The sequence below is a fragment of the Biomphalaria glabrata genome, chromosome 5, assembly GCF_947242115.1.
Source record: "Biomphalaria glabrata chromosome 5, xgBioGlab47.1, whole genome shotgun sequence".
In the NCBI taxonomy this organism is placed as follows: Eukaryota; Metazoa; Mollusca; class Gastropoda; family Planorbidae; genus Biomphalaria; species Biomphalaria glabrata.
The window spans coordinates 22,146,038-22,161,300 of NC_074715.1; the positions used below are offsets into that span (position 1 = coordinate 22,146,038).

At 32.0% G+C, this 15,263-nt stretch overlaps 2 protein-coding genes across 2 annotated transcripts; one reads left to right on the top strand and one right to left on the bottom strand.

The window, feature by feature from the left end:
* Nucleotides 1-243: 243 nt before the first annotated feature.
* LOC106068948 (phosphatidylinositol-glycan biosynthesis class W protein-like) lies at nt 244-7,466 on the top strand. The gene is made up of 5 exons (XM_013228469.2): nt 244-407; nt 3,845-4,394; nt 4,631-4,878; nt 6,811-6,952; nt 7,117-7,466. Exons 1-5 carry the CDS (start codon nt 259-261, stop codon nt 7,453-7,455), a joined length of 1,428 nt encoding a protein of 475 aa, XP_013083923.2. The 5' UTR covers nt 244-258; the 3' UTR covers nt 7,456-7,466.
* A 470-nt stretch (nt 7,467-7,936) lies between these two features.
* On the bottom strand, nt 7,937-13,645 carry LOC106068960 (hydroxysteroid dehydrogenase-like protein 2). The gene is made up of 8 exons (XM_056030410.1): nt 13,487-13,645; nt 11,469-11,632; nt 10,768-10,981; nt 10,289-10,392; nt 10,089-10,190; nt 9,482-9,679; nt 8,988-9,170; nt 7,937-8,479 (listed from the first exon to the last, which is right to left on the bottom strand). Exons 1-8 carry the CDS (start codon nt 13,501-13,503, stop codon nt 8,238-8,240), a joined length of 1,224 nt encoding a protein of 407 aa, XP_055886385.1. The 5' UTR covers nt 13,504-13,645; the 3' UTR covers nt 7,937-8,237.
* Nucleotides 13,646-15,263: the final 1,618 nt, after the last annotated feature.

The following is a 15,263-nucleotide window of genomic DNA, read 5'->3' on the forward strand; positions in this document are numbered from 1 at the left end:
TCTAAATCTAGAGATCTAGATCTAGATCTAGTTTAAAAAACTAATCTACTTTTGCTTGATTTCAAATTCTAAATTTAGATCTAAATGGCATTTGTAGAATTAGATCTAGAAACTGAAGACATTCTTAAAAAAAATTAGCTTTCTTTACATCATTTTAGTTTTTATTTTTGCTTTACTTCACTTTGTCCATAACATCAACGATTCATGTTTTTATTAATCCAATTGTTTACATAGAGTCATAGAGAGCTTACGATCAAAATGACTACTTTCAAAGAAGAACATGAAAAATTTATTGCCGGTCACAATGGCACAAACTATTTAGAGGTTGCCATGCTAACTAGCATCTCTTGCTTGGCTTGTTTCTTAAGAGATTTATTTTTTATATCTTCTATAGCAAGCTATGTCAGGTAGGTTCACGTAGACGTCTCAGGTTTAGTCTTTCGTAAAAAGTTGTAGATGATAGATCTAATAGTAATAATAAATATAGTAAACATTATTTATAATTATATCATTTTTTATTTAAATGCTCAGAAAATTTTATATTTAATAAATTAGACAGAAAATTCTTCACGCCCCCCAAAAAAACGGGGTTCTGCGAGATTTTGTTTTAAGTTATTTCATGCATCACTTCCCTAAACAATACTGAAAGAGAAACTTGATTTAACCAATCGTATCGCTTCATTCTTACAGTAGCTGTTAGGCTTAGTGACGGCCTAGTCCAGAGCTATGATATTATATATATAAACATGTATAGATAGATACAAAAGCATTAGGATAACCAACTCGAGAAAAAAAAGTAACATTTTCATCTAAGCCTCTCCCTATCCCAAGAAGTAAATAGATCATGTGTCTGAATGATTCGAACAAGCTGGTCAGTGTAAGGCTAGTCGAGACTACGTGTAGTCGGTCATGACAAGACAACCAAGCGATAGTGTTTGTTGTGTGTTGAGTGGTCTGGCGAGAAAATACACACTGCAGTGATTAGTCAAGCATGTAAATCTACTTTTAATACGCATTTTTTCTTTGCTTACAAGATCCTAGATCTAACTGCATAGACAAAGATATATTTCTTTTACGAGAATGTAAACTTTGCTGTATGGTCTCCTGTTATACAATAAGTCAGTAGATTAAAACACCTTTGTGACGTCACATAGAAACCTGGTGAACGTCTGACTGTTTTGGATGCGCAGGAAAATTACGTCGGAAAAAACATCAATTACTAAGTTATTATTGCAAATAAAAAAAAAAAGAAGAATATATTCATTATCTGTAAATCAAAACACATATTATATCAAAAATTGTCAAAACCATAGGAGTATCCCTTTAAGTTATTATAAATAATTATTTATAATAATAATATAAATAATAATTTTATAATAATAGTTTAAAACTTTTACAAGTTATATAGACAGATCTAGACATTCTAGATCTATGACTTATCATTATATAATAGTAATAATAATAAGGCTTGTCTTCGAGTCCGACGAGGAATGCTGTATGAGTAATGCGGATGACTTATGATGACTTATCATGGTTATTATAGATCTACTGTGAGGAGAACCAAGTTTTCTTATCTCCTTTGCCGGCTCTGCCATATTAATTAATAATTATTACTTCCACAACTCGTTCAAGAACATTTTTCCATTACTGTCATTTATTATTTGTTTATCTTTCATGACTTTGAACTAGAGTAGTTTATGCTATTCGGACACCTATAGGCCCAAATTTGAAAGTTTGACTTTGACAGCACATTATTTTACAATGGTTTGACATAGAAAAAAAAATGACGTATCAAAATCTTCTTTAGTTAAAGGAGAATAAGGATGACTACTTATATTTGTTCCCCTAACCTATATTTGTTATTATATTTAAGGTCAAAGAGGCAGTGTGTTTTCATTTAATTCGGACACATTTGATCCACATTATTTGATTCCGGACACCATAATTTATTTCGGACAGTCTCTATATTTAGGCATCAATAAACTCAGATTTTAATTCTATATTAACATTAACTAAATTTTAAGATCCCCAGGCATAGCCCCTCACATGAAATCATTACGATGTTTTCAAACTATGCATAAATACGAACACAAAAAATAAAAATATGAACACACTTTTTCTACCAAAATTAGGTCACTGGGATAGTGATTTCTGCACCGACTTTTAGACTTATTTTATGTTTGTTTATTTTATGTGTGTTGAATGTTTGGGGTTTGCATGATTAGATGTGTGTTGAATGTTTAAATTGTGTTTTTTTTTTGTTTATTAATTTAATAAATTTCTAATACAGATGATCTTTCGTAGTATAGTAGGCCCCTACAGGTTACGATAGCCATTCTTGCCTAACTGAATCCTCTATAATCTCTCTATATAAATCTAGATCTATCTAGTAGGTCTAGATCTAAGCATTTAATTTCATTTAATGTACCAAGCTCACTCCAAACATTTGCCCATTTATTCTCTATTAAAAAAAATAACAAACGAACAAATATAATATAAGATCATTTTTATTGATGTTCAAAACTGGCTGTCCGAAATAAATTTTGGTAAGAAAATCGTAATTTAATTCGGACAACGTATTAATTTTTTTTTGTATGGAATTAGAAAACTTGGCTTATGAATCAAATAAATTAGCTCCAAAAACAGAATAAATATTGCCGGGCTCATTAGTATAGACTTAGCCAATCAAAAAATATAGTCTTAACTCTAGGAAGAGGTAAAGTCGTCCGGGTAACATAGGAAAAAACAACAACCTGACTAACACATTTGAAATTCATTTTTCATACATAAAAAGACAGCTAAATGGAAGGAAATTGGGTCAGAATCATTGGAAAATGGACAAGCACATTATACAGCGCGCTAGTTTTAAAATACATATTAAAATAATTATTTAATGACCACAAAAAAACGCGAATGTCCGAATTCATGTAATGTCCGAATTAAATAAACTACTATATATACTAAGCCAATCACAAAATTCATTGAACCGATATTTGTGTATAAAAAGAATTTTAAAAGAGAAATAACTGACAATCACTACCAGTTTCTGACGAATAAATATATCCATTCAAAGAAATGTTTTTCTATTTTGTTTTATTTTTTCAATGAAAATACGATCACAAACAAATTATTACATGCAATAGATGTAACAGCCATGTTAATTAGGCACAACCACCCATTCCAACAAGGAATTTTAAAGTCTAAACATAAAAATTAAAATTGTAAAAAAAAATTAAATGCAGTACAAAATGTTTTGACTTGTATTTTGTATAAATAATGATGAATTAACAATAAGGATACAAAAACAACTTTCTAAATAATGTCAACAATCAAATTATAAAGCAAACACACTGTGACTGTAAATACTAAATAAAAGTTCAGAAATATTGTCTCGTCTGCCAGCTCACTCACAACGGTCCTGAGCATGCTTGAGCGTAGCAGAACACACGGAAATACTAGGGGAATCCCTGTGTTTAGAGTAAAAGAAATGAGATATTAGACGTTCTATTTCTATTATAAAATAATGAGAAAATGTTAAAAATTACCAAAACTACTGACCTTTCATTTAAAAAATGACTGATAATATATTTAACTTTATGTGACAGTTGATCATTTGGAATTTATTTTTCGGAGAGGGCCCTAATCTGTCAGGTGCCCTAAGCTATAGCTTAGTTTGCCTATAGGTAAATCCAGCACTGCTTTTATATATTTTTTATATTATAATTTACTATTGTATCTTTATTACTAGCCTATGCCTACTCTGTTGATTGTTTATAATTGAAAATGCATTAGATGTATTATCTAAGTTGAATACATTTTTTTTTTTGCTTTTTTTTTTTTTCAGACCAAAATTGCTTGCTGAATTTCTTCTGTTAATATTTCCAAACATATTAAGTGTTTCACTTCTAGAGAACTACTTGGCAATATTTATTCTATTAATCTTTTCTGTAATTGCTATCTTCTGTTTTCTTCATTGGAGATCAATTACAGCTTTGAAAAATCATTTGCATAATGTTAATTTGGATGAACAGAAAAAGTTTATCACATACTTTAGATCTGTGGTGATTGTTTGCACAGCTATTGCTATTCTGGCTGTTGATTTCCCTGTGTTTCCCAGACGCTTTGCTAAAACAGAAACATTTGGCTTTGGTGGGATGGATATTGGTGTAGGTTTGTTTGTTGTTGCTAATGCTATAGTCAGCCCTGAAGCTAGAAACAAATATAAGGAAAAGGCATTTTTACTTCATCACATAAAAAGTACCATAGTCTCTTGTCTGCCACTCATTTTTCTTGGAGTGGCTCGGCTAGTTACAGTTAAAAGTATCGAGTACCATGAACATGTTACGGAGTATGGAGTCCACTGGAACTTTTTTTTTACACTAGTGGCCTTAAAGGTAAGATGTTGTTCATGTCAAGAATAATGTATAAATATTGTGCGTGTTAATATTAGTTATTTTTTTCTAAAACAATCAGACCTATTAAGAAATGAAATTCATTCATGTTTGGAAAAAAAGTTTAATTCACTTATTATTTTATTTGTTTATTTATATACTTATTTATGTTTTGCATGGCCTGTAAGGAGGCTAAGGTAGTGTAACACTATAATTATAGAAGATTATATTTTCAACAGATACTTTTGACTGCTCTTTACTGGATTGTTTCAGTGAATAAATCAACAGTTATTGCCTTCATTGTTTTAATTCTACACCAAAGCCTTCTATCCAATGGTTTTTCCTCTTATATTATTATTGGTTTTAACAATGATGGAACAAGAGAAGGATTAATAGATGCTAATAGAGAAGGAATTTACTCTTTACCAGGCTATATTGCCATCTATATGTTTGGAGTTCAACTTGGTCGTTTCTTTTTCCAAGCACAGTAAGTTTTTTTTTCATGAATAGCTATTATAGTGTAAGGCTCATTCTACTTTGAGTGACAATAGATGCCCCCAGAATTTCCTCTTAAGGGCATATTCCTGGGCTTAAGATAAAAAAGGATCATGGGTCAGGCATACATCATGATCATGGTCCCTCTCTTGACCCTGCTGATGTGATCCAAAGGAATTTTCTGCATAAATTTAGGACCAACTCACTTTCAGGAGATGTCAGATGGAGTACCATCATTGATAATCCCAAAACTTAAGGGGATCCACAACTGGAATTTTACTTAAAGTTTACTTCTGAGGACTTAACACTGCAAGCAGCAGAGATTTAAAATCAGCTTATTTCTCCAAGATGAATTAGCCTCAATTTTAGAGGTGCCAATTATCTACCTTCACCTAACAGTAGAAGCAGTTTTGTTATTTAAGCCAAATAAGCAGTTCAGGTGCTCAGGGCCGGCCTTAGACCACTGCATCCTATGCAGTTGCAGTGGGCCTCGTGCTTTCATAGTCCCGCACTAATTCTAATTGTAAATTTTTAAATTAAACCATTATAACTTATATATAATAACAGGTTTTCCGCGGCCTCCTGATTTTTAAGGATTTCCTGAAATCTCTTGAAAAGGCAAAATATACGAAAAAGTCCTTGAAATCTGAAAAATGAACAAGATTGTCATTTTTGGGGTGCCAATAAATAAAAACAGCATTATGAGCTTTCATTTAATAAAAATTTATTGCAAAGATGAAGTATTTTCTAATTTTAAAAATCTTATTTTTGACATTATGCTAGCCCTATCCCTACCCAGACTAGGCCCCGCACAACCTGTTTCACATAGGACCCTGACATTGCTAGGGCTGGCCCTGCAGGTGCTGGACTTATGTTAGAGGTTATTTCAGACGCATTCCATATAGGAGTTTTTTTTTTTTATATAGATGATGGCAGTTTGTCCCCAATTGTCACCCCTTGCTTTTCTAACTTTTAAACTACTATTATATTTAGTTATCACTAGAGTGTGTTTGAAATAGCAAGTAAATGGCTCCCTGATTTTTTTTTCAATAATCCCTCCAAAGTGCTTTTTTTTTTTAAATTTCAGATCAAGCTGAAATTTAGCATAATTATTTCCTTGGCATTTAGTGTAGGCTGGTTGTTTCCTCAGGCTTTTTAAAAATATATAGTCCCTGCATTTCAAGGGAGTTTTTGGTCTTGGCAATTTTCTCCAATACTGACATAAAAGGAAACATCTAGGTCTGAAGACTGTAACCGGAATATCCATGGGACAAGGTGGGGTTGGCCAATGGTCCATTTTCCGCCATCCATAGAGCTCTCAGAATAGAACAATCTACAATTTTCCAACTAAGAACAGGATACACACCACTATTAAATTACCACCTGAACAAAATAAACTCCACACAACTCTCCCTCTGCAGACACTGCGCCCACCCCTTTGAAACTGTAAACCATATCCTCTTTGAATGCCCCTCCCTAATCCACCTTAGGCAGACCCTACTTCCACTACAGCCCAACATAACCAACACCCTGTACGGCAGTGCTGAACAACTGAAGAAAACAGCACACTTTTTTTCCTTGGCACAGTCTGCAAAAGAGCTCACAGCTCAGCAGCAATAAAGCTGGCTAGAAAAAGAAGAAGCATAATTATTTCTTTTAACTGACAACACAAGAATCAATTAAAAAAATAACCAATCAGTTAATTAACTATTGGTAATTTATTATTTTGTGTGGAATCTCAAACAAGGCAAAGAATTAGTATTTGTCTGACATGGTGGTATAAGCTGAATTAGTCCCCTTTATAGATTGTTGACTGAGGTTTATTACAGATTTAATTACATGCCTGATCCAAACTAATTAATGCACTTAATATACAAGCTTTTTTTTTTTATTTTGCTTATTAATTTGGTTTGTTTGTATCTAGAAAAAACTTAGCTGAATGGTTACAAGTCACCAAAGCCATAGCTCTTCAATTTATTCTGTTTACTCTTGCATTGTTTGTGACCCATTCATTTGTTGAACCTGCATCTAGAAGATTGGCAAATGCATCTTTTGTATTTTGGGTGGTAAGTAGTTGTGTAATAACATTTACAATAACAAGAATTATTAGGCATTTAAAACTGTCAGATTAACAAACCTCTTGATTGTGGATTTTATTCTTTTTTTTTTATGAATGAAAAAAGAAATTAAAATTCTGAAACTAATAATATATATCATGCTTGCCTGACAGATGAGTGTAAGCTGTCTGATGATATTGCAGTTACTTCTGGCAGATATAATCATCACATTCATAACATCACAACATTGGAAAAGAAAAAGCTCCAGCCTATTGCAGGCTCAACAAACCAAACGAGGAGCAAAAGAAATGTGCATATTAAAAGCAGTTAATTATAATTCTCTCTTCATTTTCTTGTTGGCAAATATCATGACAGGACTAGTCAATATGGCTGTCACAACACATAGAATCCCGGATAAAATGGCCATTTTTATATTGACGTCATATATGCTTTCTTTATGCTATATCTCATTGATTTTGTATAACCAAAACTTTTCATTAAAACTTTCATGATTGGAACAGGCTATTGTTATTTTCTAGTGTTATTTATTGAAAAGTTGTTGAAAATGTTAAATAGTCATCAAAATAATACAAATTTGTACTAGCTTTATAAACAAAACAAATATTGCTGAAAAGTCATATTATGTAAAAATTATGCTTAATTGCCTTCATAAGAAAAATATGTTTGAAAACATTGTTAGCTCAATGGCAGCTACCCAGTACTAACAAAGTTTTAAAAATATAAATGTCTTTAATAGTGAGGAGGGAAATGTTTCTCTTGACTAAATTCATATCTCAGTTATGGTACTTCAAAAAATGTCAAATGAATTTGTCAAGTGATATTGTTTTTGTTTTATAACATGAAATAATGCATATTTGATTTTTGATATCATGCTGTGAATTACCTAGAAATTAAATGAAATTCATGCTAACAAAATAAGAAATGCTTTTTTATTTTTTTTTAGATCACAAGAATATCAACACAACACTTGAGTTTTTTTTTTAATTTAATTTTTTAATAGACAATATTTTTATTCATTAATAAATCACTTGTCATGTTTAATGTAGTCAATAGACAAGATAATGTATAATGAATGGTAGAGAATCATATATGGCACATGATATTTATATATTTTATTAACAAAAAAATTAAAGATATTAAGAATAAAACATGTAAAGACAAGTTTAAACTTGAATCTTTTTGTTGCTAGAAAGTTAATATGAACAACAAAAAGTGTATATGCATTAGCGCATTTTAAATAAACAAAAATATACTACTTTAATTATTAAAATGATTATAATTTAGATTTCTTCATTTTCCCCATCAAACGTTCCAACTTCATAGCTGCCTTCATATCTCCTTTAATTTTCAACTTTCCAGTCATAAAGGATGTAGTTGGACTGGCTTTACCTGCAAACATATCTAAAAAAAGTTGACTATCACAAGACATGATACAGTCAGGTTTCTCAATGGCTGTTTGTCCTACAGAACCTTTTCCAGATTTTAAGTCTAGATACCAAGTGCCTTGTTCTGAACCTAGCATATGAGAAAGAAAAATGTAATAAATTTAAACAGGAATTAATTGGAAATATATATTTTAGTAAGTAAATCATTGTAAAAGTCAACATTGTTTTATAATGTACACATTAAAAAAAAAACATTAGCTTTCAAAACAACAACCAAAAAAAGTCTGCTTGATAATTTTAGACCAAATTTTAAAAAAGAAAATTCCAGGTGAAAATAAAACTACAAATTAAGATATTGTCTACAAAATAATGCAGAAGATACATTTGTCTAGATTTATGAATAATTGGTTCATTAAGGGCGTTAATTTGTTTTAAAAAAAAGCAAACACAATGGTGCTGTATTAGCATATTTAGTGAAGACATAATTTATTTTTCAAATAGATGAATGTATGGTAGGCCCATTAGCAGAAAACTCTAGCCCGCTGGACACAGAAGAACTTTAATTTTATTAAAAATGTGAAATTACAAAAAAATGTCTTTTGTTTAATAATGTGCTGCTTGTTTCAATATTTCAGTACCTGACAAATCAAATTGATAGCTTGCTTTAATATCTTGTACTAAATCTTCTGATAACATGGCATCCATTTGTTTAAAAGTTGATGATATGCCTGAAGCGGATGCAGGTAGGGCCTCTTTTCCTTGTGTGATTTTGACTTCTGGTGAACTACCATCCAGAAAAAAGTCAGGTAAAAGTTCACTTCCTAATAAACAAAAACGATTTTAACAATTTAAATCAGAACAGACTTACTATTAAATCAAAATGAAGGAATATACAGAAAGCCATAAAAAGTATTAAATCAAAATGAAGGAATATACAGTAAGCCATAAAAAGGCTTACAGCTTAGAGACTATTATTTTTCATACTCTTCTATTCTATTTAAATATACCCCTACTCACCTTTAAACCACTTTTAATATCAGATTTTGCAGATCCATAAATTTTTATCATACAGCTGAAAATTTTAAATGTATCTAAACTCAATTGTATACACCAAAACTATTTGTGTACATACCTGGTACACAAGCATACTGATCTAAATCTGTGATTCCTACTGACTTTAGAATTTCATCATCAATACAAAAGTTGCCAGTGAACTGGCGACTATCTTTAGTTAGGATGACATAAGCAGCATCACTCATTATATCCACTTTCCTGCACTGTGATTTTCCGTCTTGACCACCTAACATTTCCATTGCTGCAGTCCAGATGGCTGAAAAAAATTCTTAGTGTGATGTCAAAATCTATTAGGCATATGAAGCTGACATTTGACTTATTTTGTGGCCAGAACAAAACCCAATCAATGTCAGGTAGCCATTACAGCAAAATGGGTTTTAAAGTCCTGGTATTCTCAAATCCTGAGTACCAGTCTTTACCAGAACTTGAATTAGTTAGCTAATTACTTTTAATACTAGTTTAAAGTAAAAGTCCTGGTATTCTCAAATCCTGAGTACCAGTCTTTACCAGAACTTGAATTAGTTAGCTAATTACTTTTAATACTAGTTTAATAATAATATCAAAATGTTCCTTGAGGAAAAGTAATGAAAACTTGTCAGCATAATTCTCAGTATTAAAAAGGATAGTTGATATTTAAATTAGAAAGAAAAATAGTAAAAGATTACCTGTTCTAGGCCACAAGGCATTGACAGCAACTCCTTGCTCTTTGAATTCCTCGGCCATTCCCAGAACACACATTGACATTCCATATTTGGCCATCGTATATGCTGAAATATTAAGTTTGATTTGTTTTGTGTTAGAATCAATAAATACAGTCAAAAGAAAATGTTTTGAGATAATATACCTAGCTTTTCAACTGTCTTACCAACATGGTTTTTAAACCAAATAGATGACATGTTCAATGGAGGACTCAGGTTTAAAATATGTGGATTTTTACTTTTTAACAGGTAAGGTAAACATGCCTGTGAGCTGAAATGTGAAAAAAAGTATTAAACAATATTAATCTATTTAATATTAATATGTAGCACTTTAATCATTACTAAGTTTCTATCTCACAAACTACACCAAACAGGCCTAGCTGTTCAACTGTCATTTTGCATTCCTGACTTCACGTTACCCCCGCTAGGCTAACAAACACACGCACACTGAAACCCTTTCACAACACTGTGGTAAGTGAAAGTTGGATCAGCAAAAGACAAAGGGAACACTATATCTGTTAATAATATCAAAATGTTCCTTGATGAAAATTAATGCTTATTATTTGTGAGTTGAAGTTTGTCATCCCTTTTTTATGTAACTAAAATGTTTTGCTTTATTTTCAAAAATAATTTCACCTTAACTCACCACAAATATGTTCCTCTGGCATTGATTCCATTCATTAAATCATATTTTTTCATAGAAGTTGCCAAAGTTGAAGTTAAAGAGATGGCACTAGCATTGTTAATTAAAATGTCAATGCCACCAAACTTAGAAACTGCCTGTTGGACAGCCTCTTTAACTTGATCTTCATTTCTGATATCTACTATACAAGGTAAAGCATTCCCTCCTGCCTTTTGGACTGAAAAAGAAAGACTTTTCTATTTCAGAAAAATATGAAAATTCAACAATACCATCAACATGTCATTACTGTCAATACTGTATGTTTGCATCTGCTAGTATGGTAATATAAGTGGCTATTTAAATATCTCCGACCATCAACTATAGTTATAAGGTTTTGATTTGTCTAATGCACAAAGTGTAACAAAAATTTCCTCATGGATAATAAAGATTATTATTATTATTATTATTTTTAAAAGTAAATTAGTATTCAATGTTTTCTGCATATATTGCCTTTTTTATGCATGAAGTGCATAATATTATATTGTCTGCTTTGTATTTTGCTTTAATCAAGTTAAATTTTCATCTATTCAGATCAATAAAAAAATTACCTTATAGAAAATGGTCAGCTCATGAATAAATTAATGTATAGGTAGTGTATTATTGTCTTTAATTTGCTTCATTTAAAAGTGTGGGTGTATTAATAAAAGAACTGCACTAAACTTTACCTTCTTCTGATGCTGTATAAATTGTTCCTGGAAGCTTGGGGTGAGGGTCAGCTGTTTTAGCAGCAATGACAACATTAGCACCATCTTTTGCTACTTTAAGAGCAATTGCTTTTCCAATACCACGACTCGCACCAGTTATAAAAATTGTTTTTCCAGCTAGTTTTCTGAAGAAAAAAAAAGAAAAGCATATCATTTCTGAAAAAATACAACAATAGCATATTATAAGCTTCATTTCACTAGCACCACAAAAGGTATCCAATATTGAAAGAATTATAAACATAAAATAAGACTAACATTATAAACAAGTATAAAGTTTTAAAAAAATGCATACAATAATAAGGATATATGATATTAATTCCAAGTAAGTCCAGATCTGTAACAAGTATGTATGACTAATTAATGGAGCATGAAATGGGTTGACTGAGTCAGGCAGGAAAACCAATGACTTGGCAGAATTTAAGTCATTGATTTACATGCATGACTAGATTTACCAATTTTATAGGGACACACGTTGGATGTAATCATCTTCTTTTTTGAGGTAATGTCTATATTTTATAAGATAAGAAGAACATAAGATAATGAAAAAAAAATGTTTTTGTAAAAGAAAAAGTTTTTGCAATGAAATTGTTAAGAAAGAGTTTTAAAAAAACTCAAGCAGAAAGTTCTCAAAAAGTTGATAGAAAGTGAATATAAGTAAACAAAAGTTAAACTAACCGAATCAAAAATTTTGTAAATATAGCACCTACAAGTCAGTTAACATTAAATATAACCTCAGTCCTAAATCTCATTCCCAACAGTGACATCAAAGTAATCAATATAAGACAATTACTGCTCTTTTTTTTAATAAGGCTAATTTTAAAGCAACATAGTTCTAGAGCTACTAAACTATAAAATTATTTTTCTACAATAATCTTTAGTCTTAAGAGTGTGGTGGCTGCATAGTAAAAAACTTGGCTTTTGAACTGAGAAGTATCTGACATTTGGGGAGTAAAAGAGGTTGGTCCTTGTGCTGCAATGGCCACATGAAACCATCATTAACCATGGGCTATAGAAACAGGTCAGCTTTACATCATTTACCCAATAAAGTGCTAAGTCTTAAAGGGTTGGCTTTCCTTCCTTGTAGTCTACAGTAATAGATCTGATTGATTGCCGGATATGTGCTAGAGACTGTGTGTCATTTCATTGGTCATAGGTTTAAACTCTGGCTGCTACCATCCCCAACTGTCCTGAAGGAAGTCTGGACTAGAATGTAACAAACTAATGATTAACTAATCTAACCTTAACTATTTTATTATAGCACTAATTTTATTATTATTATTATTATTACTAGACAATTTAGATTAAATAAATATACAGTAACAGATCTAGATCTATATAATAATATAGTATATACTAGTGGGTGACATGGTGGCTGAGTGGCTAAGCGCTTGGCTTCTGAACCTGGAGTCCTGGGTTCGAATCTTAGTGAAGACTGGAATTCTGGATTTTTAGGGTGCCCCTGAGTCCACCCAACTCTAATGGGTACCTGACTTTGGTTGAAGAAAGTAAAGACGATTGGTCATTGTGCTGGCCCGTGACACTATCACTATGCTTGTTAACCGTTTGCCAAAGAAACAGATGATCTACGTAACATCATCTTGTCTAAAGTGAGACTAAAGATCTAGATCGCAAGGATAGAATAGTTTTGAATTTAAATTATATATCTACATCTATATACTTTATTTAAATAGAATAGATTGATAGATTCTACTTTTTTCTAGAAGTACTGTAACTTAGACTAGTGTACTAGCTGACTGGCTATAGTAGTATAGACTATAATAATCGTCACTATAGACTATAGAGTCAGGAGTATGAGTAAATGATCTAGATCTATATAGATCTAGATCTAAATCTAGATCTAGAGAATAATGATGAATAATCTAGATTTTTTTTCCTGAGGATGTTATAAGTTTAAACATAATTTTATCTTATATATTATATAATAAAGTGTATGTATTTAAGAAATCAATTTTATTTACCCAGTATTAGCTGCCATTTCGATCTAGATCTATTTTCAATATAGATGTATCTACAATCCCAAAAGTGACTATTACAATGTAATGGTTATCATTGTATTAAAAAAATACGATTTTTAATGAAGTAAAATTTCGAACCTTAAACTTTGGACTTCGCTTCGTAGCACAGACCTATATATATCAATTGAAATTAATCTGTTGCCAAATATAGTGTTTTTTTTTTAACATAACATACTATCACGAGTCTACCCAGAGTCTCAGTGTGGATTCAGGAGTGGTAGATCCACTATAGACATGATATCATCTCTACGACTACTGCAGGAGAAATTCAGAGAGAGAGAGACAGACCCCTTTACATCGTTTTTGTTGATCTGACTAAAGCCTTTGACATGGTCAGCAGAAGTGGCCTTTTCAAACTCCTAAGGAAAAATACGTTGCCCTCCCAAACTACTGAAGTTCATTGAGTGCTTTCATGAGGAAACTAAATGTACTGTCAAATTCAATGAAGCCTAATCAGCACCTTTTGAGGTTTGCAGTGGTGTCAAGCAGGGATGTGTGCTCGCACCTACTCTGTTTGGCATATTCTTCTCCTGTCAACTGCATTATGCGTACAACGACATAAACGAATGTGTGTTTCTCCATACAAGATCCTCAGGAAAACTATTTAACAGTGGCGTAGCTAGCCATGTGCGGGTGGTGCGGGCCGCACAGGGCATCAAGTGATGAGGGGCATCAAACTGAGCACAAAATTTCTTAGCAAAAATTGCACACATTGTACATACATGAACAAACATAAACTACTGTATTTCATTAAAAAAATATACTTATTTTGCCACTTTGGTTAATATTATGGGCGCTGCTCTAGATTGATAAGTCTGGCTGGCGCTCATAGTGGTTAAAATGGTTGACGGTAGAGATCAAATGGTCCTAAAGTAAAAATCTGAAAATGAAAAAAATCTTGGATATCATTCATTTTTTCTCATAGCAGAATATGGCCCTCAATGGGCATCACGAACGTTGAAGAAAAATTGTAAAGAAAAAATCTCTTTTTTTTCCTCTTCTTGATTCTCATTTTTATGTTGGAGCGTTCAGATGACTAGACCAATACATGAGATGAACTGCGCAGTGGTTTTCAAATCAGGGAGCTCTCCATATAGTATTCTTTCTATTGGGGCCAGTGTCTTGTACGGGCATCTTGGTAAAGAGAGCACTTTTGGAGGACATTATCAGCATTCTCTGGTGACAGACACTCCACATGGGCCAATTTCACTGGTTCCAATTTTGAGCTTGCGGTACATATGTTGTCTCATTCTGTTGTGTCCGGTCCTGAGTTGAAAGATTAGACGTTGATCTTGTCGGGATAGCTTATAATGGGCATCATCTTTCTTGTGATTCGGATGAGAGCTTGTCTATTTCTCATTTATTTTATTTACTATTTATTTAGTTTCTTCATTTCTTCTGGATAGAGTGTTATGTTTAATTGTGAGATTGTTCTCCCTTTCTTGGCGAGTGTATCAGCCTTCTCATTTCCTTCTAATTCAATATGTGCTGGTATTCAGTGTTTTTTTTTTTTTTTTTTTTTTTTTTTTTTTTGCTGTTGTAGTTGAGCTTTATAAGTGCTGTCCTGAGTCGTTTTATATAGGAGGAATCAGGGTTTTCCAAGCTTTGGATGGTTATTTTTGAATCGGTTTGAAAGACAATCTGACTGTGTGGGAAACTTGGATGATTTGCTAGCATGGTGGCAGCTAGTTCTGATGCTTCCCTTTCTGCTTTGTGGCTG